The sequence below is a fragment of the Lolium rigidum genome, chromosome 7 (assembly GCF_022539505.1).
Source record: "Lolium rigidum isolate FL_2022 chromosome 7, APGP_CSIRO_Lrig_0.1, whole genome shotgun sequence".
Classification (NCBI taxonomy): Eukaryota; Viridiplantae; Streptophyta; class Magnoliopsida; order Poales; family Poaceae; genus Lolium; species Lolium rigidum.
The window spans coordinates 3,180,544-3,207,026 of NC_061514.1; the positions used below are offsets into that span (position 1 = coordinate 3,180,544).

General features: G+C 48.2%; 1 protein-coding gene across 1 annotated transcript; it reads right to left on the reverse strand.

Annotated features, from left to right (window-relative positions):
- Positions 1-4,590: 4,590 nt before the first annotated feature.
- Positions 4,591-6,771, reverse strand: LOC124670602 (probable metal-nicotianamine transporter YSL17). Its single transcript, XM_047207084.1, has 2 exons — positions 6,014-6,771; positions 4,591-5,920 (listed from the first exon to the last, which is right to left on the reverse strand). The coding sequence occupies exons 1-2, from the start codon at positions 6,769-6,771 to the stop codon at positions 4,591-4,593; spliced, it is 2,088 nt and encodes a 695-aa protein (XP_047063040.1).
- Between the last annotated feature and the right edge of the window lie 19,712 nt (positions 6,772-26,483).

The window sequence follows — 26,483 nt, forward strand, 5'->3', positions numbered from 1 at the left end:
CATGATTGGCTATTTCGCTACCTTTCTCGCCTTGACTAAGGCTCGGAGGGCCACTAACTTGGGAGGTGCTATTTTTGAGAGCCAATTGGAGTTGCATTGGCTGACACTGCATCATGATCTTCTCAGGGAGGAGCTGGGAAGGAAAAGCCGTCGTCTTGTACGAGGTTTGGACCGCGCCGGTGCTGCAAGAAAAGGAAGGAGACTGGTTTCTCAAATTAGCCGATGAACAGTCATCGGCTGCGGGACTGCAAAATACCACGGTCAAGAAAAGCAATAATAGTCCGATTCGTTGCTATCGGTCTTGGTGTGGCAAGCGGAAGGATGGAAATTGGATTAATGGAAGGAGAAATTGAAAGAACAATTCTCATTAATTCAAAGGAGCGGCTTTACAAGAAGAGCCGATGGCTCTCAAAAGAGGGATCCGGTGCCTAGTGCACTGCCATCGCTAGTCCTACTCTACTAGTCGTCGTTGTCCTCATCATCGCCGTCGTCGAGGTCGTCGGCGCTGCTCCCAGAAGCTCCTCGCCGTTGCTGCCCCAGCCCGTCGGCCGGAGCTTCCTCCTCCTCCTCCTCGTCATCATCATCATCCTCGCTATCCGCCCAGCTGCGGAAGCGCTTCGTTGGAGGATACCCGGCCGGAGGAGGAGGAATCATCTTCCTCCTCCTCATCTTCTTCTTCCTCGTCGTCATCGTCGTCCTCGCTGTCCGCCCACATGCGGGAGCGCTTCTTCGGCGGAAGCCTCGGCGGAGGGGGGCCTTGGTCCTCTCCGCTTCTCCTTCTTTCTTCTCCTTGTCGAGGAGATGGGGTTCGCCCCGGAGCGGGGATCGTCCTCTTCCTTGTTCTTCGGCGACGATTGGAGAGAGAGGCCTGAAGCGGAGGAGGAAGAGGAAGACATGGCTGCAGGGGAAGAGGGTTTTTGGTTTGGTGAACAGAGCAGAGCAAGGGGATGGAGTGGTGAACCGTTTGGCACAGATAAATAAAGAGAGTGTAGTGGAGATTTAATGCCGTGACGGTTCTCGAGGACGTGATGCCGAAATTGTCAATTCATACAGAGAAGCCCAGGAGGCGAGGCGTAATGATGGAAGATTCTGCGGCAGTTCTGTCTCCGCCACGACATGACCCGACGAAAGAAGAGCATAATGATTTTGGAAATGTCATTTCCAAAACCAGGGGGCATGTGTTATCACCGCATTTTGGCTAAATCAGGAGGTGGGCCGCGATCAGGATGGGCTTGGAAGATTACACGTGGAAGATCTCTGAAGCGGCTTTGCATGGAGAATTTGGGCTAGATTGCCCGTGTACCTTTAATTACAGTAGATTGTATCTAGATTAAAAGTTAGAGTTTGTCTCATACACGGTGGGGATCTCCCACGTTAGAAAGTCCGTCGGACTATAAATATGTATCTAGGGTTTATGGAATAAACAACAACCAACGTTCAACACAAACAAATCTCGGCGCATCGCCAACTCCTTCGTCTCGAGGGTTTCTCCGGTAAGCACCATGCTGCCTAGATCGCATCTTGCGATCTAGGCAGCACAAGCCTGCCCACGTTGTTCATGCGTTGCTCGTGCTGAAGCCTTTTTGATGGCGAGTAACGTAGTTATCTTAGATGTGTTAGGGTTAGCATTGTTCTTCGAATTACATGCTTTCTTTATGCGACACTTGCACATCTAGCCGCCCTTACACCTATCTTAGGTGTAGGGGCGGCACCCCGCTTGATCATAGTTTAGTAGATCTGATCCGTTACGATTGCTCCTTGTTTCATCAAGGATTAGTTTAACATCCGCAATAGTTAGGCCTTACAAAGGGTTGGAGGATCCAGCGGCGTGTAGGGTGACGTTTGCTAGCCCTAGAAAGGATGTTCCGGGATCAACCTTGTGTTGGTTTTTAGGCCCTGTCTAGGATCGGCTTACGGTCACCGTGCGCGAGCGCGAGGCCCAATCGTGAGTAGGATGATCCGATTATGCGGTGAAAACCCTAAATCGTCGTAGATCTTATTAGCTTTATCTTGATCAAGCAGAACCACCATATATTCGGACACCTCGTTCGAATCATGGGTGGATCGTCTCTTTGAGCCGATTCACAGGATAACCTGAGAGCCGATCGAGGCTCGTATTTAATGTTTACGTGTATGCCATGCAGGAAACTAAGCGAGGCATCATCCACACCTTCCTGACCGGGTATAGGTCAGGTGGCACGCCCTTGCGATAGCATCGGACGTGCGACCAGGAGGCTTTGCGGGCCGTCGCTCTGAGGGACTGGGGCCAGCCGCAGCCCTAGTTGTTCCCGGCTCTACTGTGTTGCCCGTCTCTGCCCGCCAGGGGGTTTCTGACGTCAACAATTGGAAAAAATCGAAAATTATATTTTTATGTTTCAAAAAATTATGTAACAAAATTTAAAAAAGAGCTGATGATGTATTCCACCAACGTACAAAATTTCAATTACAAATGTTTTGTTTTCTGTGCTACACAAAAATAACAAAGTCTGATTTCTTTTTAAAAATTTGAATCACCATACTCACATCTACGTATTCAAAATACACATTATTACCAGTTGAAAGTTTACACGTTTGTGGGAGACAATACTAGCTACACCATAATTTATTTTTAGATTTATTTAAAACTTAGAAATATGATTTTTAGTTACTTTTTTAAAAAGGGATCATTGGTGTCCATGTGTACCAAATCTCCGTTTCTTCTAAAAACTTGAATAAAGAATTTCTTTAGAGTAACAAACCTCGAGATCTTTTCACTCCCTGCACAGGAAATCATATTTACGAGTTTCAAAAAAATATGAGATAATTTTTTTGATCCTTTAAACTTGCAAAACGTCTCGATCTAAGTATGTATATTTTAAAATCTCCAATTTTTATCAGATTTTGTTATCTTTTTGTACCTCACACTATAAAGAATTTCTTAATTAGATTTTTCATACTTTTAGGTTACATGATTGACTATGCCCAGATTTTTCCTGAAAAGGGGGATTATGCCTAGTAGACTTTTTGAAAATTATTAATATTGCTTTTGGATCTGAAAAGGGGACTATACCCAGTTAATGAAGGTGGCAACGAATGTGGCAGGCGCACTTCTACCACCTTCGTTAAATGTGCCCGCCAAACCGTGGCAAAGGCCGGCAGCAGTGGCTGTGAGCGATGCTCGGTCGAAGGGAAGTTGGCCCCACCCTTAGGTGCGGACATGTTGCATTTGTAACTTGTAATGGACAAACATTTAGGAACCAGTTGGCAAGTACTCAATACACTCTACTTGGGAGGGAAAGACGAGATCACCCCCTCCCCCGCCGCTCCCGTGGGCTATGGAGGGAAGCCCTGGCCCCCTCGCCCCCCTCGTTCCCACCCTATCGCCGCCACCACCGGCCGTAGGTTAGGCGCAGGCTGCGGCGGGGCCTCTCCTTGCCCCTCGCGCGATGCTTTCAACATGTGCTAAATTCTCGAGGCAGCGTGGGAACATGTGGCGGTGGGGAGAGCATATGGTGGCAGCGGTTACTAGCGGCGTTTAGTTGGAGGTTGCAACTGCATGACGACAGTCTCCCTAGCAATGGGCTGGAGATCTTGATCAAGCGGTGGCCGACGCGTGGCTTGGCAGTAATGACGTCCAGGGCGTCGTGGCTTCCTTACGAAGACATGTGGTGTTGCTAGTCTCGGCAGAGATCTAGGCCCATTTGGTCCCGATCTGGGTAGGACGACCATGTGGTTCCTGCTGGAACCCATCTCCCTTGTCATTTGCGGTTGGGTGCTAGATTCTGGCCACTCGCCTAGATCTGCCGACCGCCTATGGGTACGCCTTGTGGGTGTCCGCTTTCTTGTTGCAACTCGATGTTCAGAACCTAATTCGCTGGCTCCGACCTTCCCCAGCTCATCTTCATGCCACCCACTGACCATGTATGCGATCTTGGATGTCGGGGTGGCGGCCTCGAAAGGTGGACTGCGGGGGATTTTATATGGCGAGTGACGTGGTGGCGGCGGTGTCCTTGTTCTTTGGTCATTTGGATGGCGACGAGCGGGTGTTGGAGACCCTGGAGTTCATGGCACTTCGGCATTGGCTTCTCTTAGATCGCGTTTTGGAAGTCAGGCTAGGGGGAAATGGGTGGTCCGTGTTGTCAAGCGTGTGCAAGGGTTTTTCCCAGGCGAAAGCTCAGCATTTTGACGCCAACGGTGACGATGATTGTGTCTCATAGCTCAGTTGATGGTGACATTGTGGTTACCTTCTCCGCGTTAGATCTCCGCATGAAGACCTTTAACCTTGCAGCCTTGACGACCCAGACTGTGCATCATTACCCTCTTTGGGGCGTCATCATGGAGTTTCGATCCTTGTCTTGTTTCGGTGGTAAGTCCTGGCACTCCTTATACTTTTTTTTGTTTATCTTAATGAAAGACGTAAACCTGTTTGGAGGAGAAGAGTACTCAATATACTTGGTGACACCTTATATATTTCGCTAACGAAATTAAGGGCCTTTCCATGAGAAAAATGTCTATGCTAAACCCCATGTGTTACGTGACACAAGATACTCACGGTGTGATCGAACCTGCGTTTAACCACTGTACAACACACAGGCCGAACACCATAAATTACTACGATGACGTGGCTTTTGCTGCCAGGAAAGCGTCAAGGCTCACGTTCACTTCTCTAGACAGGAACATGATGCAGATCGGCGGGGTTGCCTTGAGCAGCGTCAGCATCAACGAGACCAGCGAGCCGAACCCATCGCCGCAGATCAGCCCACATGCCACCGCCGGCGACATCATCTGCATGTCATTGCGGTCGGACCTCCCCCACAGGTAGATCACCGCACTCCCCATGACCATGGCTATGGTGATCGTGGGCGGCGCGAAGAAGGCCACGGCCATGGCGATGGTGCTCGGGATGAACCGCCGGACACGCCACCCCCTGCACGCTGCGACCTCCCGCAGCACACTCAAGGAGAGCGCGAGCGCGAAGAAAATCTTGCAGAGCAGCATGGTGTGGGTGGGCAGCCCGTTCTCGGTCATGCCGAGCATGGCGATGCCGCGGTACACCTTGGCGTAGGGGCCCATGGAGTTGCTGTCGTCGTGGGCGCCGGCGTTGAACACTTTGTAGTACACCCAGAAGATGACGGGGTTGATCACGCAGCCGAGCGCCGTCCCGGCGATCTGGCTGATGGAGATCGTGTGAGGCGAGGTGAGGGTGATGTAGCCCGTCCTGTAGTCCTGCATGAGGTCGGACGCCGTGGAGACGTTGGACGCGATGATGGCGCATGCGGCGAGCCCAGCCACCACGCCGCCGTCCTTGAGCCCCACCCACGAGCTGAAGATTAGCATGGCGATCTTCCCGTAGGTGGTCGCGATGTTCAAGTCGGTGATGCCGTTGCCGTACGCGTTGCAGAAGGCGAACAGCGGCGCGATGATGTAGGCGAAGGCGACGTGGTGGTACCGCAGCTGGGTGTAGAGGTGCGGTATGACGACGGTGGAGATGACCGACATGAACACGTACGCCATGATCGGGGCCATGCTGGGGATCCGGTCCCGGAGGAAGACCTGCATCCTCCGGCGGTCGTCAAAGCTGTGCGTGGTCCGGTCGAGGATGTCGTTAAGGCACTGGAACGGTTGCCCGCCGGCGTTCTGCATCGGCTGCGGGTTGTCCTCTTGCTTGCTCATCGTGTAGAGGGTCCGAATAAGGATTGACAGCATGTGCAGGAGGCCATCGGCGAGGATCATCGATATCCCGATGAACACCCGGTAGCCATTGATGCCGCTTATGTTGTCGTTGTCGAGGCCCTTGGGGTACCAGTCACCCGCCTTCGTCTCGATGTACGGCCATATGAGACCCCACGAAATCAAGGACCCAGCGAGCATTGAGATGGTGATCTTGTACGGGCAGAACATCCCGACGCCGACGTTGGTCATGGAGAAATTGAAAGAGAACCTAATCGTAGAAATTAAGACCCATCCACGAATTAGTACCTGCTCAACTTGATTAATCTAGAGATTTTCTGTGCATTGTGATTGTAAGACCCACCCTAGTCGATACGCCATGATGCCAAACGTTGGGATCGTCCGGAAACCGCAGTTCTGGCCGCCAGCGAAGAACCACTGGAAGATGGACCACGCGACGATCCCACAGAAGGTCTTCAACATCATCGCCACCTGCTTGCTGTTTTGCTTGGCACCCTGAGGAGTGTGCATGGTGTTGATGAGGTGCGCGGTGGCCGTGCCGCTGGGGAACGTGAGCCGGTGGTGGATGATGAGGCTGTTCCTGAAGGGCATGATGGCGAACATGCCGGCGAAGCTGGTAAGGAGCAGGAACACGACCATCCTGCCCACGTTCGGCTCTTCCACGTTGTTGGCATCGTTCCCGATGCTGCCCTCGGCGGCGCTGCTGCTCATCGCCAGAATGTACGTCCCAAACCCACCGCTGAAGGCGATGCTGGTGCAGGCGACGACGCAGGTCTGGATGACGGTGTTCTCCTGCCGGGTGAAGGGGAGCTGGGAGGTCTCGCAGCGGTCGAGCAGCCGGATCCACACGCGCGGGAGGAAGGACCCCAGGAGGCCGGCGGGGATGGCGAGTGAGGGGGCGAAGCCTGAGGTGAGGGCCAGCTTCATAGCGACGACGCTCAGCGTGCACCCGAGCGCGACGCTCACGGCCACCGACCGCAACGTGATCGTCTCCGATCGCGACGGCACGCGCTCTCCCTCGAACACCCGCTCCATCGATGGGCGCTCCTCCTCCTCCTCCAGCCGGAGGCCCCGGCCGGCCGGGGGCGTCGACGGCTCCATAGCTAGCGCGGCCGCGTGCTGCTCGGCCGGCCTGTTTGGAACGTAGGATCGAGGAGAAACCCCACGTTCCAAACAAAGGCCGACTTGGCCGCGCACTGCGAAGGCAGGTGGTTTCTCTATGGAGGCCGAGGGAGACTCGCCGTGACGCCATTTTTTGAGGGGTGCCGCGCCGTGACAGGTTGGCTTGCTGGGTATTTTTTTTTTTTTTTGACAACTAGGTTGGCTTGCTGGTTACTAACGTGGTGATGCTAAACATAGTTGTCTTGTGCGCGTGTGGTTGTTGAGCGTTTTAGGTTCGGCACGCACGTGCCTCGAGCGAAGAAAATCACCAATAGAAAGTGTCTGTATAATGGGCAACCCTAGCATGCGGTCGACCGCTTGGGCGGTCAGTTTTAGACCAAAAATGAAGTAATATTCGAATTTTCTATTTATGGTAAAATTTCCATTTTTAGCAAAAAAAATTCTGACCAAATTTGCTATACGTGGAAAGATCTACATTCATGCACTAGCGGACAGATTCGCTGATGTTAGCGGGATCTTTTCCAAATTTGAAAATTCAAAATGTTTTAACTTTCAAACGACAACTTCAAATTAAGTTTCGCTTTCACCAACGAATTCGTCTCGACTAGATCTTCAAAACTAACACCCATGTTAATATGTTTCGACAAATTTTTTTTTTGAGAAAAGTTGACTACCCTCTCTATTTAAATAATCAACCCTCCGTAATCGAGTGATCAACGGTAAATATATAAAATTATCAACCACAACAGTTAATTTTATTTGAAACATTTTGATGGATTTTTTTTAGCTCACATGTTATTAGCCGATATTTTCTTTTCTAACAATTGTTTAACGAAATTTGCTATTTATGGAAAATGTTGCATGCATTCGCTACGAGACAAAAATAATGATGTCAGTGAAAATCTTTCTTAATTCTAAAATTTAAAATGTTTTATCTCTCAAATGACAACTCCAATTTAAGATACGTTTTGACTAATAAACTCGTCTCGACGAGATCTTCAAAACTAGCACCCATGTTAATATGTTTGGACAACTTTTTTTTTCAGGCTAAAATTTATCAACCCTAAAATACATCACTTATCAACCGTAAATTTAAAAACATACCAACCTGAAAAAGCTCATTTCACTTAGAATATTTGAGCGACCATTTTTTTAGTTTACAAGCTATCAACCCTGTCGAGGGTACTCCTCGGCAATGCCCTCCGATTGGGGCTTAGGGTTGACGGGATCCTGCAAGCTGACACGAGACATCGGTTCACAGACAAGCGGGGAGAGCGATTTACCCAGGTTCGAGGCCCTCGATGAGGTAAAACCCTTACGTCCTGCCTGTCTGTTCTTGATTATGAAGATATTGGGTTACAATGGGGTGCCGAATAGTTCGGCTGAGATCTCGTCGAGAGGCTAAAGTGCTATGATGACATAGCTCTAGACTTTTTGGTGGCCTAGATTGCTAAGATTGATTGTCCCTCGGCAGCCCCTCTCCTGGCCTTTATATAGGAGGCCAGGTCTCAAGAGGTCTAACCGTGTACGACTAGGTTTACAGTAGTTTTAAATCTAATCTTCCCTTGTTCGGCTGCTTCCTTGCCTTGCCCGTCGAGGAATCTTCTGGTGCGACATCCAAGTGGCCCGTCTTGGCTCCAAGTGCATTCATGGGCCTCCAACAAGACAATACGGGATAGGGCAATGTCGGTTACCCGAAGGGTAATGCCCACGTCGCATGGCCCCCGAGTGTCCAGCTCGAACATAGTTCGGGTGGGGACCGAAGCATGTCTCCTTCTGATGTTCTTCTCCTTGATTGCCCTCGTTCATCTTGAATCAGCATCATCTTCTTCTGTCGGGTGCGCGTCAGCGCTCCCGATGGGAGTAGCCCCCGAGTCTAGGTACGGATGCTTGCAATCCGTGCATAGATTCAAGTTGTACCACTCGAACATTTTACTCCGCCGAAGTTTTTCTGCAAGTCTTCATCGGTCATCCGATATATTTTCCGCATGCAAGGGATGATAAGTAACGTGCCCAACTTTTGTTGGTTAACTGCCGATGGCAAAACAACGTTACCCTACACAGAATCAAGTCCCCGGGCATGATCCTGGAGTGCAAAAAAGTTCTGTCGGGTGCGCGTTTAGCGCTCCCGATGGGAGTAGCCCCCGAGTCTAGGTACGGATGGTTGTGATCCGTGCGTAGACTCAGGCCGAGCAACCACTTTTCTCTTCATTTTTTCCTCGACCTTGATTTATCGGGTGCGTAGACTCAGGCCGACCATCCGATAACTTTTCATTTCTTCGAGTGCTTCAAGCATTCTTCATGACGTCATTGATGACGTTTTACGACATCTTGATTTTGACTGACAAGACGCGACCCGCCGGGCCCGTTCTCTCCCTGTCTGATCCTATTTTCAAGCAATTTCTGCCCTTCTCGCACAGTTACCAAGGCGTCTCCTCGATTCCCGCAACCATCAATCGGAAAAAGGTCCACTTGATAATCTGGCATAAACGACACGTGCCCACGCAGTTCTTCTCCTCTTAAGATCTTTAAGGGACTAAAAATCCCTAATCTTCTCTCACATCTGCTTTTGCCTTTCTTCTTCTTCTTCCTTCCGTAACTGCTGCGCCGCCACCACCGCTTCTTCAATCTTCCCCAGATCTCACAATGGTGAAGAAGAAGAGCCTTACTGCCGCCGGCAGCTCCACGACCGGTGGCGCCGCTGCCAAATCTTCCTCCACTCTTCCAAAGAAGAGTTCTTCAGACGCTCCTCCCCCAGCTCCGGCGCCGCCAGCGCCGCCAGGCCCAATAGCCAAGCCAGGAGATTGGCTGGCGTCCTCCATCACAAAACGTGATGAGAAGAGGGCCCGAAGCCTTGGATTAGTCCAGGTGCAATTTCTCGGCCCAATCCTCCTGCTGCTTTTACAGTGGTGTTCCTATCATTCCTATATCAGGGTCTTTCGCTTCCTGCCCATGAGTTCCTTCTTCACCTTCTACGGACTTATGAAATCCAACTATGGCAACTCACTCCCAACTCGATCCTTCACGTTGCTGTGTTTATCACCCTCTGCGAGGCATTTTTGGGCATTGAGCCTCATTTCGGGTTCTGGAAGAAGATTTTCTATGTTAAGAGGTACAACAGTAGCAACAGATCCTTCGTCATTGGAGGCGTGGGGTTTGTGGCTCGCTCGGAGGTTAACTATTTCAGTTCCCAATGAGAGAATCTGTGCAAGGATGGAGACTGAAATGGTTTTATGTCAAAGATTCTTTGACAACCGAGTCCCAGCTTCCTTTCTTTGTCGACGTCCTTGAGGCTAAGCCGAAAGATTCCTGGAAGAACATTCTTTCACTCGACGAAAGGGCAGCAGCCGACGAATTATTCGCTAAATTCCTTTTGAATCAAAGAGACTGATGGTCAAACCATGATCGGTACAGAGGTAGCAGCGGTGTTCCTGAAACGTCGGGTCCAACCAGTCATGGCAAGAGTTCATCCAATGTGGTTGTATACGGGTCCAAAAGATGAGACCAGGATCAATGTTGCTGAACTGTTGGAAAAGGAGCTGCTAGATGAAGTCCGTCGCCTTACTCTCTTTAGTCAAGAGGACTCAATTCCATTGATATCTTCTTACACTCCTCTCGATGCTGATCATCCACTGTCAGAGGTAATTTTTCCTCATACTTTTACTACGCTGCTTCTTCTCAGTCGACATAATTTCCGCTGTTCTCATTTGCTCCTTTCTTCGGCAGATCCCCATAGTTTCGGGCAACTTGCGTGATTCGCCAAATGATACTTCTGAGGGAAGAGGCTCCTCAATCCCTGTTGACTTTCACACTGTTGGGCCCACAAGCCCAGAGAGTGAACATAGTGACCCGATAAATTCAGAAGCTGCCCACACCGATCCTCCTTCCTCAGCCGACAACGCGTGCGACACGGAGAGGTCAATGCGTGATGATGATGCTGATCGTGATACCTTTGTGAATGCAGCTGTGGAGGAGACCGGGGCTTCGCCTGTGAAGAGATCGACCGGCGGCTTTGCCGATGAAGACGATCTCTTCGATATGTAAGCACCTTGAAGTCATATTTTGCCTTTTTATTTCTCGCATTCCTTTCATAATTTTTGTCAATCATCTCCTTTCACATTGACGAAGGTTTCGTCGAGCCGCCGACTAAGAAGGCAAAATCCGGGGCTGCTCCGCCGGACGTCGCTGCTTCCGAAGCGTCGGTTCCTAAAGCAGCACCCGCAGCTCAGGTATCGACAGCTTCCTCCCTTTCTAAAGGGAAATATGCTCCTTCAACTGCCGCCGCCAGGACTCCCCCTTCTGGAAGTATTTTTGATTACAACATGAACTTTTCTGATGCATATCTTGCTTAATGATTCTTCATCGAATATCCTTTTTTTTCTTTAGGACCTGCGAGGAGTTATCTCCTCTTTGGAGGCCTTTGCTTCCCAATACACTTCTCTGGAGGCAGAGAAGGTTCGGCTGCAGAAGGAAGTTGAATCCTCCTCCTCGAAGTTGGACGGTGCAGTCAAGATAGCTACCGAAGCCCGCCAGGAAGTCGACTCCCTGAAGGAGGAACTGGGCAAGCTGAAGGAGAGGCTGAGAGAAGAGGAGGCAACCAGGCTGGCTGCCGAAGCTCGGGCGGCTGAGAGGGATGAACTCCTTCGTCAGTCTTCTTTGGCTTTACTTGGTAATCTCCTTTGTATACCTCTGTTCGATTTTTGCACTTACGGACTCGATCCTTTGTCAACGACCTTTTTCATTTTATTTTCTTGCAGAAGCTGCCAACATCCCCGCCAATGCCTTGGACAAAGTTCCAAACAATTCTCCGGCAAATGGTGTGTCGATGACTCTCGCCTCCCACCAGCTTACGCGGGATCTTCTTGAAAAGGGAAAAGGTGCCTTGGCGCGGATGCACTCGATGATCTTCCCCAAGATCAACCAAAACAGAACTTTGGGGCAGCTGATCGACGCCTTCACGGTTGACACCAAGGAGGTTATCGAGGTATTCAAACGCACCTCGCATACCTATGGTGCCCTCCTTGCCTTCCAACTTATGATGGGTCACGGTTTTAAGGCTGACATTGAAGAAATGTCTAAGGAGCTGCCGAAAGAACGGGATGGGCAACTTGTTGATTTAAGCATCTTCAAGATATCGGCTCTTAAATGTGCACGCCAGCTCCTCGAGCTGGTGTCATCAAAGAAGACATCAGCCGGCCCTAGTTTATCGACTCAAACCCAAGCCATTTAATTTTTGTCGCAAGCTTTTCTTTGAACTGGTGTGAAACAATGTCCTGCCGGATAACTTCTGTTTGTAATAAACTTTTGTGCTGGCAATGTTGCTAGCACACTCTTTGTTATGATACTTCTGCTTGTATTCTCCCGATGGGAGTACCTTCTGACGTTGAAGCGAATCGATCTGTCATGCCTTTGACGTCTTTCCTTGCAGGTGTTCCCAGTGCTTTCATTTGTTGATGATTCCTCGGGTGCTCTTTCTGAAGATGATCGGGTGCAACGTATGAAGGATCGGATCACACAGTTGGAAAAGGACCTGCGCATTACCTACGCCTTAGCCGCCATTATCAAGAAAAAGGGCGAAATTGCAGCCGACGTAGAGCGCTACGCTCTTACTGAACTGCACAAGCCACCGAAAGTTTAAACTGTAAGTTCCCTTGTCTTTGATTTCATTACTCTTTTGTTGAAAACGCATTGCTTGATCTTCCATTGGTTTCTTTGTCAGTCATAGCTTTGAACCGTGCGGAGGAGAACAAGCGGATTCACGAGCGTGTGCACGCATTAACCCAGCTATCATCGCCCGACGAAATTTTCTGGAGGGAGCACTCGAAAGCTTCGGCTGTTGCTCAATTCCAAGATCGGGTCGAGCAAGTCCACCACTTCTTCGACAAGTGTTACAAAGGATCGAGAGTTATATGGAAGACAATGTTTCCTTTGAACTCAGTTCCTCCCACCTTGTTGACGTTAATGTCAGAATTCAGCAATGCCAAGAAGGTCAAGAACCTGGTACGTGCCCAGGTGTTTGCGGGAGCTAGGTTTACGCTTGCCCTCGTCCTTGCACGGTATCCTTCAGCGAGTTTGTTGTCTATCGCCAACGCAACTGGCGATTTGGAGACACTGTATCCGAAGGTTGTACTGCCGTCCAATGTAATTGTTGATAGGTTAGAAGAGGACTCAAAGGTACCCGAAGAGAAAGACGTTCTGCAAGAGTAACTCAGGGTTAAGTTTGACTTTGTAAATGAGTATTTTGGCTACTTCATCCAGGTGTTTGGATTGTTTTGGCCGAGGTAGATACATGTATATGTATTTTTACCATGTTGGTGCCGTTGGCAAATTTTGAAGGAGCAAATCTTAATTGCTCGTTTAGATGTATGTGTATTCGTTGGTCAGCAAATCATTTGAGTGATCAGCTCGTGTTGCGGGTTTTGCTAAACCCGTTGTATGCGCAACTTTGCTTTCAACCGATGTATGCTTTGACAGTCACTCCCGAATTTTTCGGGTGCAATGAATCTATCGATGAGCCCGTTGTTCTTTGATATTTCCATAAGTAAAATATCGAACGTGGGTTGTGTTTATGTGTATTTCCAAACTCTTGATATTTTCGGCACTCGTAGAGGCATCTATAGCAAAAGGAAAGGTTGGTGTCCTTGTTTATTTTGCATCCTTTTAGCACTCGTAGAAGCTTTTTTGGAGCATGGTCGTTTGCCGCATATTACATTACACTGTTGCTCACCGAAAGGCGTAGGCAATGTTTATGATGGTGCGGTTTAGATGCTTCGAATCACTGCAATGCTTATCAAGGGATTAATTTCTCATTAACAAAGTAAACATGAGGCTAGAAGGCGAAAAACGAGGAGCCCTGCTGAAAGTAAAGGGAAAAACTAAACGCTAATAAATTGCTTAAGCAATGAAGGGGTTCTTCTCATCTTCTGGCTTGGTCACCATGTTAGTTGTTACCGAAGCGTTGTTGATTTCACCAGGAGCCTGGACGATGGTTGCTAGTGTCTTGCCGTCTTCTGTAATATCCCAGTAATGGGGTTACAAAAATAGAGGAAACAGATGTGTGCATTGCATTCATGCATAGAAAATCTGGGGAATTTTCGCGCTTTAAAGTAAAACGATCCACGATGAATCGAAGTTTCCCTTGATCTTGGTGGAATTGAAGTAGCTCATCAAGTCAAGCGCTATAAACCTCAATGTGACTCTGTTAAAACTTTGTTTTGGGTAGAGATGATTTGATCTAAGGGGTTAGATCAAATGGAAATACAATCAACACAAGAACTTATTAATCAAGGATCAACTACTTGATCTTATTAAAGATCACAACATGATATTTCTTGCCATACCATATGAACATCCATTTAATTGGAAATCAAGTAACAATAATTGGAGAAACTATTCTTCACCTATCTTCTCCATGTCTTAAACTAATCCATATCCTTATCATAAAACCTATGATCTCCATTCTACTTGAATCTTGGAAAAAAAGACAAGGAGATCCAACTAAGGAATATAAATCTTTTCCTTTTCAAATTATTAAGCATCAAACCTAGAGAGGTGAGAGTTCTATTATAATTATTAGAGAAGCAATCACAAACCTTGAGCTAAACCTTGGATATACATCCAAGTATTCAAATCATCATCTCTAAGAAGAACCCTATGATATTATTCCAGACCATTCCTAGAGAGAGAACCATTTATATTAACCATAGATATTGGTGACCACATACTTATCTTTGGAGAATAACCTTAGGTTAGTATTGAAGTCCTTCCCAAGTGAGAGAGACTATTCATATCAAATCTAGCTTTACCTATTAAGGAATGAAGGACAATCTTTGAACTAAAGTATTGGGTTGTGTTGACTGCCAAAACCCACCGGCGGGCAGCGGCCTTGTCAACACTGTAGAGCCGGGGGGAGCCTAGAGCTGCGGCTGGCTGAGACCCCTCCGAGCGACGGCCCGCAATCCTCTTCTGGTCACACGCGGCGTTGCGAAGTGCAAGGGCGTGCCACCTGACCTATACCCGGTCGTGAAGGTGATGAGATTGCCTCGCTTAGTTTCCTGCAGGGCATACATGTAAACGTTAAATACGAGCCTCGATCGGCTCTCGGGTTATCCCGTGAATCGGCTCAAAGAGCCGATCCACCCATGATCCGTACGAGGTGTACGAATACTTGGTGGTCCTGCTTGATCAAGATGAAGCTAATGAGATCTACGACGATTTAGGGTTTTCACCACATAATCGGATCATCCTACTCCAGGTTGGGCCAGATGGCCACGCACGGTGCTCGTAAGCCGATCCTAAACAAGGCCAAAAAACCAACATGAAGTTGATCCTAGGAACATCCCGTTTAGGACTTGCGAACGCCACCCTACGTGCCACAGATCCTCCCCCCTTTGTAAGGCCAAACTATTGCGGATATTAAACTAATCCTTGTAGAACAAGGAGCAATCGTAACGGATCGGATCTACTAAATAATGATCAAGCGGGGTGCCGCCCCCACACCCGAGATAGGCGTGAGGACGGCTAGATATGCAAGGGTTGCACTACGTAAGCATGCTTAAACGAAGAACAATGCTAACCCTAACACATCTAATGATAACTACGTTGCTCGCCATCAAAAGCGCTTCAGTACGAGCAACGCATGAACAACGTGGGGCTTGTGCTGCCTAGATCGCAAGACGCGATCTAGGCAGCATGTCGCTTACCTGATAGAAACCCTCGAGACGAAGGAGTTGGCGATGCGCCGAGATTGGTTTGTTTTTGGGGTTGCACGTGAGTTGTTGTTTATTCCATAAACCCTAGGTACATATTTATAGTCCAGGGGACTTTCTAATGAGGGCGTGCACTAAACCGTGCACGACTAAGATTCTATCTCTTATAATAAACTTACTAAATAAAGATACACGGGCAATTCAGCCCAAGACCCTTCGTGCTAGGCCGCCTTAGAATTCTTCCACAGGTAATCTTCCAAGCCCGGCCCACCTCTGGATTCGTCCAAAATCTGGTGATAACACATGCCCCCCTGGTTTTGGAAATAAAATTTCCAAAATCATTATGCTTTCCCTTCGAAAGGTCATGTCGTAGCAGAGAGCGTAGCCGTTACAAGCATCCGTCATCATTATGCCCCGTCTTCTCGCCTTCTCTAAAAATCCTGACAGCTTTAGCATCGATCCCTTGGAAGTTGTAATGGCATTAATCCTTCACCGGATGTATCATTATTTAACCGCGCCGACCGGTTAGCTCTCTCTCATATCCTCTATTCCATCCCAGCTATCGGCACCAAAAACCCTCTCCTCCCGTAGCAATGTCTTCCTCTTCCTCTTCTTTCTCAAAACTCTTCCCCAATCTTCGCCGAAGAAGAAGACCGAGGGCAGCCTCCACCCCGCAAGTGAATCCCTTCTCCTCCGACAAGGAGGAAAAAGAAGGAGAAGCAGCGAAGGCCAAAGCCTCTCCTTCCGCCCAGCTCCCGCCGAGGAAGCGCCCCCGCATGTGGGCGGACAGCGAGGACGAGGATGATGACGAAGAGGAAGAGGAGGAGGATGACTCCTCCTCCTCCATCGGGTACCCGCCGACCAAGCGCTTCCGCTCCTGGGCGGACAGCGAGGATGATGATGATGACGAGGAGGAAGAGGCTCCGGCCAAGGGCTGGGGCAGCAGCCGACGAAGAGCTCCCCGGGAGCAGCGCCGACGACGTCGACGGCGGCGATGACGAGGACAGCGACGACTAGTAGTATAGGACTAGCGTAGTAGTGCACTAGGCACCGGATCCCTCTTTTGAGAGCCATCGGCTCTTTCTTGTAAAGCCGCTCCTTGGAATTAATGAAATTGTTCTTTCCATTTATCCTTTAATCGCTCCAATTTCATTCCCTCCGTTCGCCATGCTAAGACCGACAGCAACGCGTCGGACTTCTTTCCTTTCTTGCAAGCAACAAGACACAGTCCAAGCCCTGTACTAGGCATCGGCTTTTCCTTCCCAGTTCCTGCCTGAGACGGCCATGATGCAGCCGCAGCCGAGGTGACCCTAATCGGCTCTCAAGAACAGGGCATCTTCCAGGCTTGTTGCCCCCCGAGTCTCAGCCAAGGTAAAGCAGAGCTGTATGGACCTAGGCTCGATCATGTCTGAGGGAACTCCTTATGCCGAGCTAGCCGATTTAAGTATACATCGGCTTCCCAAAAACGGAGAGCCCTCAAGGTGAGCCGCCCCCGAGTTTCTTCGGCCCTCGCCGGCCGTACAGCTCCCTGACATTGATCTAATCATTGATCTGATCCGCGCGCCCATGCTGCTCCTGACATTGTCCTTGAAGAAATCTCCCTTGAGTCGATGGCCCTGCATCGGCTTTCATGTCCTTAAGTCGATGCCTGCTGCATCGGCTGTGTTCGAAAATTTTCGAATTTTCATTTTTTTTTTTTTACGGCCGACCTGTGCATCGGCCCCCATATTCCAATACCCATCAACAAAAGATGAGATGCTTCTGTTGTATATCCTCGTATTTCCATATACCTGGGTGCCCCCCCGAGCCGATTCTGTCAAGAAAATTGATGGTATCGGCTCTGTTGGATAACATGTTGAACCCAGGCAGAGAGGTAGGTGAGGATAATTTTGGCCGATTGCTGGAATCGGCCTCCACGTTGCTTGTTCGTTGAAGGTTTTGTAAGTTCCCTTCGTAGAATTTTTTGGGCCGATCACAAGGATCAGCCTCTCCCGGTTTGCCCATTGGTTCGATCTTGCTACTTGGTCGAGCCGGATGAAACCAACCCAACCTCCGACTTGATGCGCCCGCTCGTCGTCCACCTTGTGTGCTCCGTAGAGTCGTGGAGCGCTACGCTCCGTCGGCAAGACGAGTACCATGTTTGTGCCAGCCGATGTCTCCTCCTCGGCTTTCCTCTGTCTAGGGCGCCACTCCATTTTCCGTGGACGACCCTCTTCATCCAGGGTTCGCTGAACCTTTGCAGCCACATCAGGCCGTGCCTTTCTTAGCGTATGCAGGTACAACCTTTCGGCTTCCTCCAGGCCGCGCAATCGCTGAACCCTGCGCTTCTGGGAACGGCTGAGTCCGTCAGGGCACCACCTTGGCCGGTGGTACTCGTCTTCTTCCACTTCTCCCTCGTCTTCCGAATCTTCAAGATCTGCCCAACGAGGTGACTCAGCCGCGTTTGCTTTGTGGTGGGAGAGGCCCTAAGCGCTCGAACACGGACACGTTGGCTGCCTCCTTCTTTTTCTGATTGCATTCTGGGCAATTGCCGATTGTGGGCAATCGGCTCATTCCTGAATCCCAGCAGTGTCTGAAGAAGGGGCAGTCCCAGTGTCTGGCGTTGTCATCTTGCTCCCTGGATGCTTCCGTGGCACAGCGCTCGTGCTCCTCCTCATCGTGATCCTGCCGACGATATCTTCTGGCTTCTCTAGCCAAACGATCTTCTCTGTCACCGTAATTGGGTCGCCGGCGTTGACCATTCTGACTAACATATTTGTTGAGGAGGTGATCAGAGAGGGGTCGCCGATATCGTATATTCTTCACCTCTCCCTCCGTGACATAGCGCTTGCCATCATGACGGAGCCGATCGCGTGGAGCGGCCTCATCCGTATCCTTGCCGTGAGAGCAGCTGCCCTCATCTCCATCTTTGCCGAGTGGTTTCCAGTGCCCTACCATGTTGATGCCGAACGAGGGGCCTGGCTGGCAACCTTCGGGTAGGTGATTTCTACCATGTTAACGGCGGGGAAGGGTTGGGTGTCGACCTTCATGGCGTACCGGTTGAAAATTAGCCGCCCCTTCTCTATCGCCGCTTGATGTGCCGACGCCACACCCGGCAGCCGTTGGTGGCATGGGAAAGCGAGTTGTGGAATTTGCAGTACGGCTTTCCGTTTAGCTCTTTCGCCGTGGGGAACTTGAGACCTTCAGAACCGTCAACTCGTTTCTCCTTGAGCAGGAGGTCGAAGATTTGTTCAGCCTTGGTTACGTCAAAATCAAATCCCCGGGCGGCCCCGGTGGCTTTACCCATTTGCAGGCCACAGGGGTTCCTCCCCGAGTCCACTCAGCCCACCGCTATCTCTTGGCCTCCCGCGTGCACTTCATCCTCCTCCGTATCGACCATGACTACCGCACGCTTGAACTTGTCTTGGTACGAGCTCGGGGTGGCGCCGTTCATATGCCGATAGTTTCTGAACCATGTGCGCCGCCGAGGGATAATCTGCTTGGGAGGCCATGTCCTTGAGCCGTGTTGCAAGGCCTCGCTACCGCCAACTCGACCGCTTCCTTTTCAGCTTATGCGAACCGAATAACATCGGTTCCTAAGATTCCCGAAGCGCCGGATGTATTCTCGTCACCGTTTCCCCGCGCTTCGACGTAGTTGTGCTAGATCGGCAATGCCGTACTCGAAGCTTCGAATGGTATTGCATATGGAACTGTTCTTCCAATTGCTTCCAAGACTCGGATGGAGTTCGCTGGTAGAGAGGTGTACCATCCAAAAGCCGATCCCGTGAGGGACCGTGAAAAGAGCCTCACGCGTAGCTGATCCGACACCGAAGCCGGTCCTAGTTGAGCCAAATATCGGCCGACGTGCTCGATGGAGCCGGAGCCATCCGATCCACCGAATTTGGAGAAGTCGTGGAGCCGATATTTTGGTGGCAGCGGGATCATCTCGTAATCGTCGTGGTACGGCTTGGAATAGCCGATCGCTCCTTCTTTTCGGCATTATGCCGAACCGGTCTCTCGCATGGTACCGATCCGATCCGCCGTGCTGGCCGTAGGAGTTGCACTCCGAAGATTCGCCGGGTGGCGTACTTGGCCTGCCACGTTTGCTTTTCCAGCTCCGAGCCAGCCCGCAGGAGCCGGGCTCGGGAGTTTCGTCGGTGTGGCGTATTTAGTTAGCCACGTCTCGCTCGTCGCCGACGTTCCTCCCCGTCTTCGCCGGAGTCCCCGATGTTGTGGCCTGGTTTGTGAGTGTCCAAGTCACCACAATCCGGCACATACATGCACGCGTACCCATGAGGGATCTCCTTAGGCGCCTCCATCAAGAACCGGTAGTCACCGGGGTCGCCACCACTCTCGTAGACGAGGAATGCCGGTGTAGTCGGCACTTCAGCAGGTGCTGCCAACGCAAATGGCAGCGGTGGACGGGACTGGAAAGGCAACTCTCCTTGATGAGTCCCGAGAGCTGGTCCCGACGGCGAGTACCGGTGGCTCATGATCTCCTCGGATCACGCGCAGAGCGACACGCTCCAAAGACGTTGACCAAGTTCTCGAGTGGCGGTGTAGCGAGTGAGCCACCGTGTAGTTGATCTCCTCGCCGCACCCCCGGTGCGTTCCTCCGACGGGGAAGAGAGGTCTATCCCATCGAGTGCACCTTCCGGTGAGAACCCCTTCCATCCGATGCCACCGGAACGGGTTCTCTCGAAAAGAGCCGATGAGGTCGGCTTCGAGGGTAGCCTTGATCTCGTTGTATTGCTTCTTGAGGTCGTCAGCAGATCCTCGTAGGTGATCGGCGTGCCGTCCGCCATCTCGGATGTAGATGGCGATGTGGTTGATGTAGACGATGGTCCCACCGGGCGTGCCGAATGTGTTGATCGCCAAAACCCACCGGCGGGCAGCGGCCTTGTCAACACCGTAGAGCCGGGGGAGCCTAGAGCTGCGGCTGGCCGAGACCCCTCCGAGCGACGGCCCGCAATGCTCTTATGGTCACACGCGGCGTTGCGAAGTGCAAGGGCGTGCCACCCGACCTATACCCGGTCGTGAAGGTGATGAGATTGCCTCGCTTAGTTTCCTCGCAGGGCATACATGTAAACGTTAAATACGAGCCTCGATCGGCTCTCGAGTTATCCCGTGAATCGGCTCAAAGAGCCGATCCACCCATGATCCGTACAGGGTGTACGAATACTTGGTGGTCCCGCTTGATCAAGATGAAGCTAATGAGATCTACGACGATTTAGGGTTTTCACCACATAATCGGATCATCCTACTCCAGTGTTGGGCCGTATGGCCACGCACGGTGCTCGTAAGCCGATCCTAAACAAGGCCAAAAAACCAACATGAAGTTGATCCTAGGAACATCCCGTTTAGGACTTGCGAACGCCACCCTACGTGCCACAGAATCCTCCCCCCTTTGTAAGGCCAAACTATTGCAGATATTAAACTAATCCTTGTAGAACAAGGAGCAATCGTAACGGATCAGATCTACTAAATAATGATCAAGCGGGTGCCGCCCCACACCCGAGATAGGCGTGAGGACGGCTAGATATGCAAGGGTTGCACTACGTAAGCATGCTTAAACGAAGAACAATGCTAACCCTAACACATCTAATGATAACTACGTTGCTCGCCATCAAAAGCGCTTCAAGCACGAGCAACGCATGAACAACGGGGCTTGTGCTGCCTAGATCGCAAGACGCGATCTAGGCAGCATGTCGCTTACCTGATAGAAACCCTCGAGACGAAGGAGTTGGCGATGCGCCGAGATTGGTTTGTTTTTGGGGTTGAACGTGAGTTGTTGTTTATTCCATAAACCCTAGGTACATATTTATAGTCCAGGGAACTTTCTAATGAGGGCGTGCACTAAACCGTGCACGACTAAGATTCTATCTCTTATAATAAACTTACTAAATAAAGATACACGGGCAATTCAGCCCAAGACCCTTCGTGCTAGGCCGCCTTAGAATTCTTCCACAGGTAATCTTCCAAGCCCGGCCCACCTCTGGATTCGTCCAAAATCTGGTGATAACAGGTTGTAAACCATTTCATCATGGAGTGGTGAGATAACCAAATACCAAGTGGAATAAAACTATATCCATGAATTAGTGAAATAAGGAGTGGAATAATCCAACTAAGTTAGACAATTGAATCTTTAGCTCAAAGCAACTTAAATAAATATTAGGAGTACACCATAAACCCTAGAATAACCATTCTTAAATGAGAAAGCTCAACTTATGGTGTTATACTCAAGATAATTGAGACAACCATAACCATGCCCATTCAAGAAACTATAAAAGAAAGTATATATTTAATTGATCAAGACAACACTTGATTTTGGGAGTGGGAATAGCATTCAAGGAGAGATAACTTAGGAAGCCAAACCTTGATCATTATAAATTGAGTGATGATCATAAACCCTAAGAAATTGAGGTAGAGATATTAAGAACAAGTGGATCATGCTTAATCCATGACCATGCTTTGAAGAAATAGGAGAATAATCCAAATGCTAACACTTGTATGATTAGTAGATATTATTCACCACATGAAATCCTAGGGGGATCAATAGTAAGCCACCATTGGCTTATATCTCAATCCCAACTTGTGAATCACTTGGTGCTCATAAGTACAATTCTACCACATCTACATTCCACTTATCCTTCACTTCAAAACCACAAGAAAACCTTAGAGTAAAACTCTATACTATATATGGTAAGAAACCATTCATTCATATGACCAAAGTTAACTATAAAAAGAACTATAATTAATATAGTTACTTCAATGATAAATTGAGGTTAATAATAAAAGTTAATTGGTGGAAGATAAAACCAATTCTCAGATCCTTAGTAATTAGAGAAGCACATGCAATATTAAGCAAGTAACCACTTTATCATGGTTAGGGGAGATTAAACCCTAGCACATGCAATATGGTGTCACCTCATCTCAAAACCTAGAATTAAACCTCAACCCTAGTTATGCATCACTTGGATGATCATAACTAAAAACCTAACCCTCATTTGAGACTCAAACCATGTGTCATTAGGAGAATATGACTAGAACCCTAATGGTTCATTAATTAAATACAATGTTTCAATTATGAAACATAAGAGCCACCTAATGCTAAGTCCTATAAGTAAACCATATGTGTAGTGATCAACTATTTATCTTTGTAACCAAGATAAATCATGATGGAAACAATCCCTACTGAGATACTTTCAAATGTAGTGATAGTATTAACCTTAACAAGGGGGATTATACTAGAAATGATAAAACTCTAATAAATATGTGCTCACATAAAATCATATGCTAGTGACAAAATCCTCAAATAGAAACCAAGCCCTAATATCAATCTCTCGAAATAAATTGAGTTCAAAGTATTAACTTTAATACTTCAAACAGATTGATACACAAGAAAAACATAAAAAAATAAATGAGGATATAAACTCATGCTCATTTGCTATTTTGAATAAAACACAAGTATGTAATATAATGCTTTATAAAATACTTGTTTCAAATGGATTATGGGTGTAATAGTCATTTCACAACATCCAAATGGAATTAACATAATTGAGACACTCGCTAAAAATAACGGAATTCAAATGTGAATTCAAATGGGCAAATACAAAACAGAAAAATAAATAAAACGAAAAAGAAAAGAAGGGAAAAACATTACCTGGCTCACCTGGCCGTGCAGCCCATGGTGCAGCCCAGCCGCAACCCAGCAACACAGCCCAGTAAGCAGCCTGGCCCAGCTCAAAACACAACCCAGCACCAGCCCGTACCCCTTCGCGGTGGATAAAGACGAGGAGGGAGGTCGTCGTCTTCGTTTTCTCCTCTGGGCGCACAGGAGCTCGCCACCGAGCCGACGTCGCCACGTCCCGCGTCCCCGTCGCCGATATTGACCGCCAGCCGCATGGCGGAGAAGATATAAAACGCCCATACGCCCTCCATTTTCCCTCTCTCTGCTCCATTCTCCCCCAACGACGAAACCCTAGCTCGCCGGCCTCCGTTCACCGTCGGCGATTAAGGCATCCCTGAGCCTCGCCGAGGATACTCCCAGCACCACCATCCTCTCCTCGTTCTTCTCGTCGAAGCTTGCAAGATGGGGAGCCCCTGGACTGGCGAATTTGGCCAATTTCTTCGACCACCGCCGCCGGGTTCACGGATGATTTCGTCGCCGTCCGAGCTCCATTCGCTTCGCCGTCAAGCTCGTCGTGCTCCCGGTGAGCCCCTCTACCGACCGGCATGCTCGCTTTCCCCCTAGACCACCGTAGCCTCGCCGCACCACTTGCTCCGGGAGCGCCGCCGTCGGGCATCACCGTCGCCGCCGCTCCGGTGACCATTAGGGGTGGCGCCGCCACCACTAGACTCGCCTTGGTGAGTATTGTCCAACGCGCCCCTGCTCGGGCTCGCGGGAACACCCTAGCGCCGGCGACCATCGCCGGCACCGCCGGCCGGAGACCTTCCTCGCCACCGTGGTAATTTTGACTCTGGTCAAATCCCACGTGGCGGGTGAGGTGGACAGACCCCACCAGTCATAGACTGTGGGTGTGTTCTGTCCGGGTAGGTTTAGTCATTTCGTTTTTATTTTTTCAATTCAATAATTACTGCAACTTTAAAAATTTATAGAAAAATCTTATTAACTCAGAAAAATAAGAATAAGACATCAAAATTCTTATAAAAGTAAATACTATCCAATAAAATATAACATGAAATTTTTATTTTTAATAAAAATTTAATCATTTAATATTTATTGTTTAAGCCTTTTCTTTTAATTTAAAATTCAAGTAAAATTCAATAATTAGTAAAAAACTTTTCAAATTAAATAAAAACCAGTACATGAATAAAGAAAACATTAAAAGTAATTTCTTTATTCATTGTTTTGTTAAATCCTTATTAGAGGGATTTAAACCCTAATTAATAATTACCTTAATTATTAATTTATTTAAAATAATAAAAAGCCAAATTGAATATTAATTTTATTTCAAAGTTATTAATAACTTCAACTTTAACATGAAGTTATTAATCATAGAATTAAATTGTTAATAACAAACCCTAAATTTCACATGGAATGATATTATCACCCTATCATTTCATGTGACTCCTACCACCCTAAATTAATTAGGAACCCTAGTTCCAGTATTACATGTAAACCCTAATTTGCTTCTAACCTAAACCCAAGGTTAGAACATGTGATCATGGTACTTTATTTCAAATTATAGAGCCATCATTAGCAACTAAAAGACATACCTATGCCCACATAAAATGTAGAACCCTATCACTAGCAATGTTGTATTCCATGTATGCATACCACTAAACCTAGTTGATCAAGTAGGATCAACCAAGTGTAAACCCTAGATCCTATTACCAAGTCCATCATCCTTATTCATTCCTATTTAGCATCACACCAAGGTGATGAACCTCAGGAGCAACTATGCCAAATCTTGAGCATTACCTAACCATATTCCACTAAACCCTACCAGTATTGGATACTTATCAATCATCCTATTAAGGAGCCAATTACTCCTTACTTAACGAACCAACCGTAAAACCTAGACCACCTCAAACCTAATTGATATACTTCTTATTATTTAAGAAGTATGTTCTTCAAAAGTTATTCTTTTGAAGTGAATAAAGAATCATCATCAACCCTCGCTTATAAGGACCTATGAACCCTAGCCATCTATCACCAAGAAGTCTGTAACCAACCCCGATAGTACCCATGTGTAACTAATTGCTTAAGTTGTTTATGCTTAAGTAAAACCAAACAAGCCTAGATACTCGATGAATCCAACTATGTTGTGATCCATCTAATACTTACTCCAGAAACTAGATTAAACCATAATAAACCATAGAACTCCACAACCTTAATTATCATACTTGTTCTTTATTAAAGAACATGTTCTTCAAAAGTCATTCCTTTGAAGTATATGATAATTAATCATTAACCATGCCATATAGTGCCTAAATCAACCACTGTTCAAATACATGTTAGGATTATACCAATTATCCTTGATGTGTGCTTATAATATTATTATTGTGATATAATGCATTGTTTATTTAGAATACCAAGTAATCAACCCTAATAAGAACCTTGTTTGAGAATCACTTTAAAAGTGCAACACACCTAAAAATAATCATTACCACTCACTAATCCTAAATCATCGGGGTTAGGTCACGCTTAGAGCGATTGCATCTCATACTTATGCATTATTGCATCCTTGGCAATCTTTAAACATCGTCCTTACCGGACGATGATGCTATTTCAGAATTTGGAGTTATTACGTATCGAAGACCTTGTCCGCATAATCTTGCAGATCAAGAAAGGCAAGTTCATCACTTGCTCATGTCATTTGAGTATTTCTATCAAATTACTTGCAAAGTATTATGGTTATCATTATTGCATAAAAATCAAAACCACTACTTTCATAACTATGAATATGACTATGTGGTGGGCAATGGAACCATGGATTGTGTTGATATGGTGGAGGTTCCATTGCACGGGCTTATATCCATCTAGGATTAAACAACAAATGTCGCCAATGATTCTTGTGCCGTAATACCCGTGTTAACCATAAGATCCGGAGTGGGACTGAGTAGTCAAAAGTGTTTCCACCTCTCGCTCATCAACGGATGCGCTTACCGTAGAGCAGCTTGTATCCGGCGGAACAACCGGAGGGTGGGGATCCCATTCTAATTCCCCACGGTAAAGCATTGCTTGCCGTAGCGGCTTGTATCTTGCGGAACAACCTGAGGAGTGGGGATCCCATTCTAATTCCCCACGGTAATGCGGTCTATGATGGGTTGCAGCTACCGGCGTAGGAGTGTATGGTAGAGCCCAAGCACTGTCGCCGTGGTCGGGGTCCACCCTGAAATTACGGGAATAATGGGACCGCGCGTGGACCCGTGGTCGGGGCATGCAACAAAGGGTGGGTGTTCGAGGTAGCGGAGGAACATGATTGGCTAGACCTTATACCGGGCCTCACACCAAAGGAAGTGTGGACGGAACATATG

Bases quoted from the DNA above. Each gene is read 5' to 3' on its own strand.
- LOC124670602 (XM_047207084.1), bottom strand. From the start codon at position 6,771: ATGGAGCCGTCGACGCCCCCGGCCGGCCGGGGCCTCCGGCTGGAGGAG. The intron at 5,921-6,013 runs GTGGGTCTTACA...TTCTACGATTAG, and splicing joins ATCATGGCGTATCGACTAGG to GTTCTCTTTCAATTTCTCCA.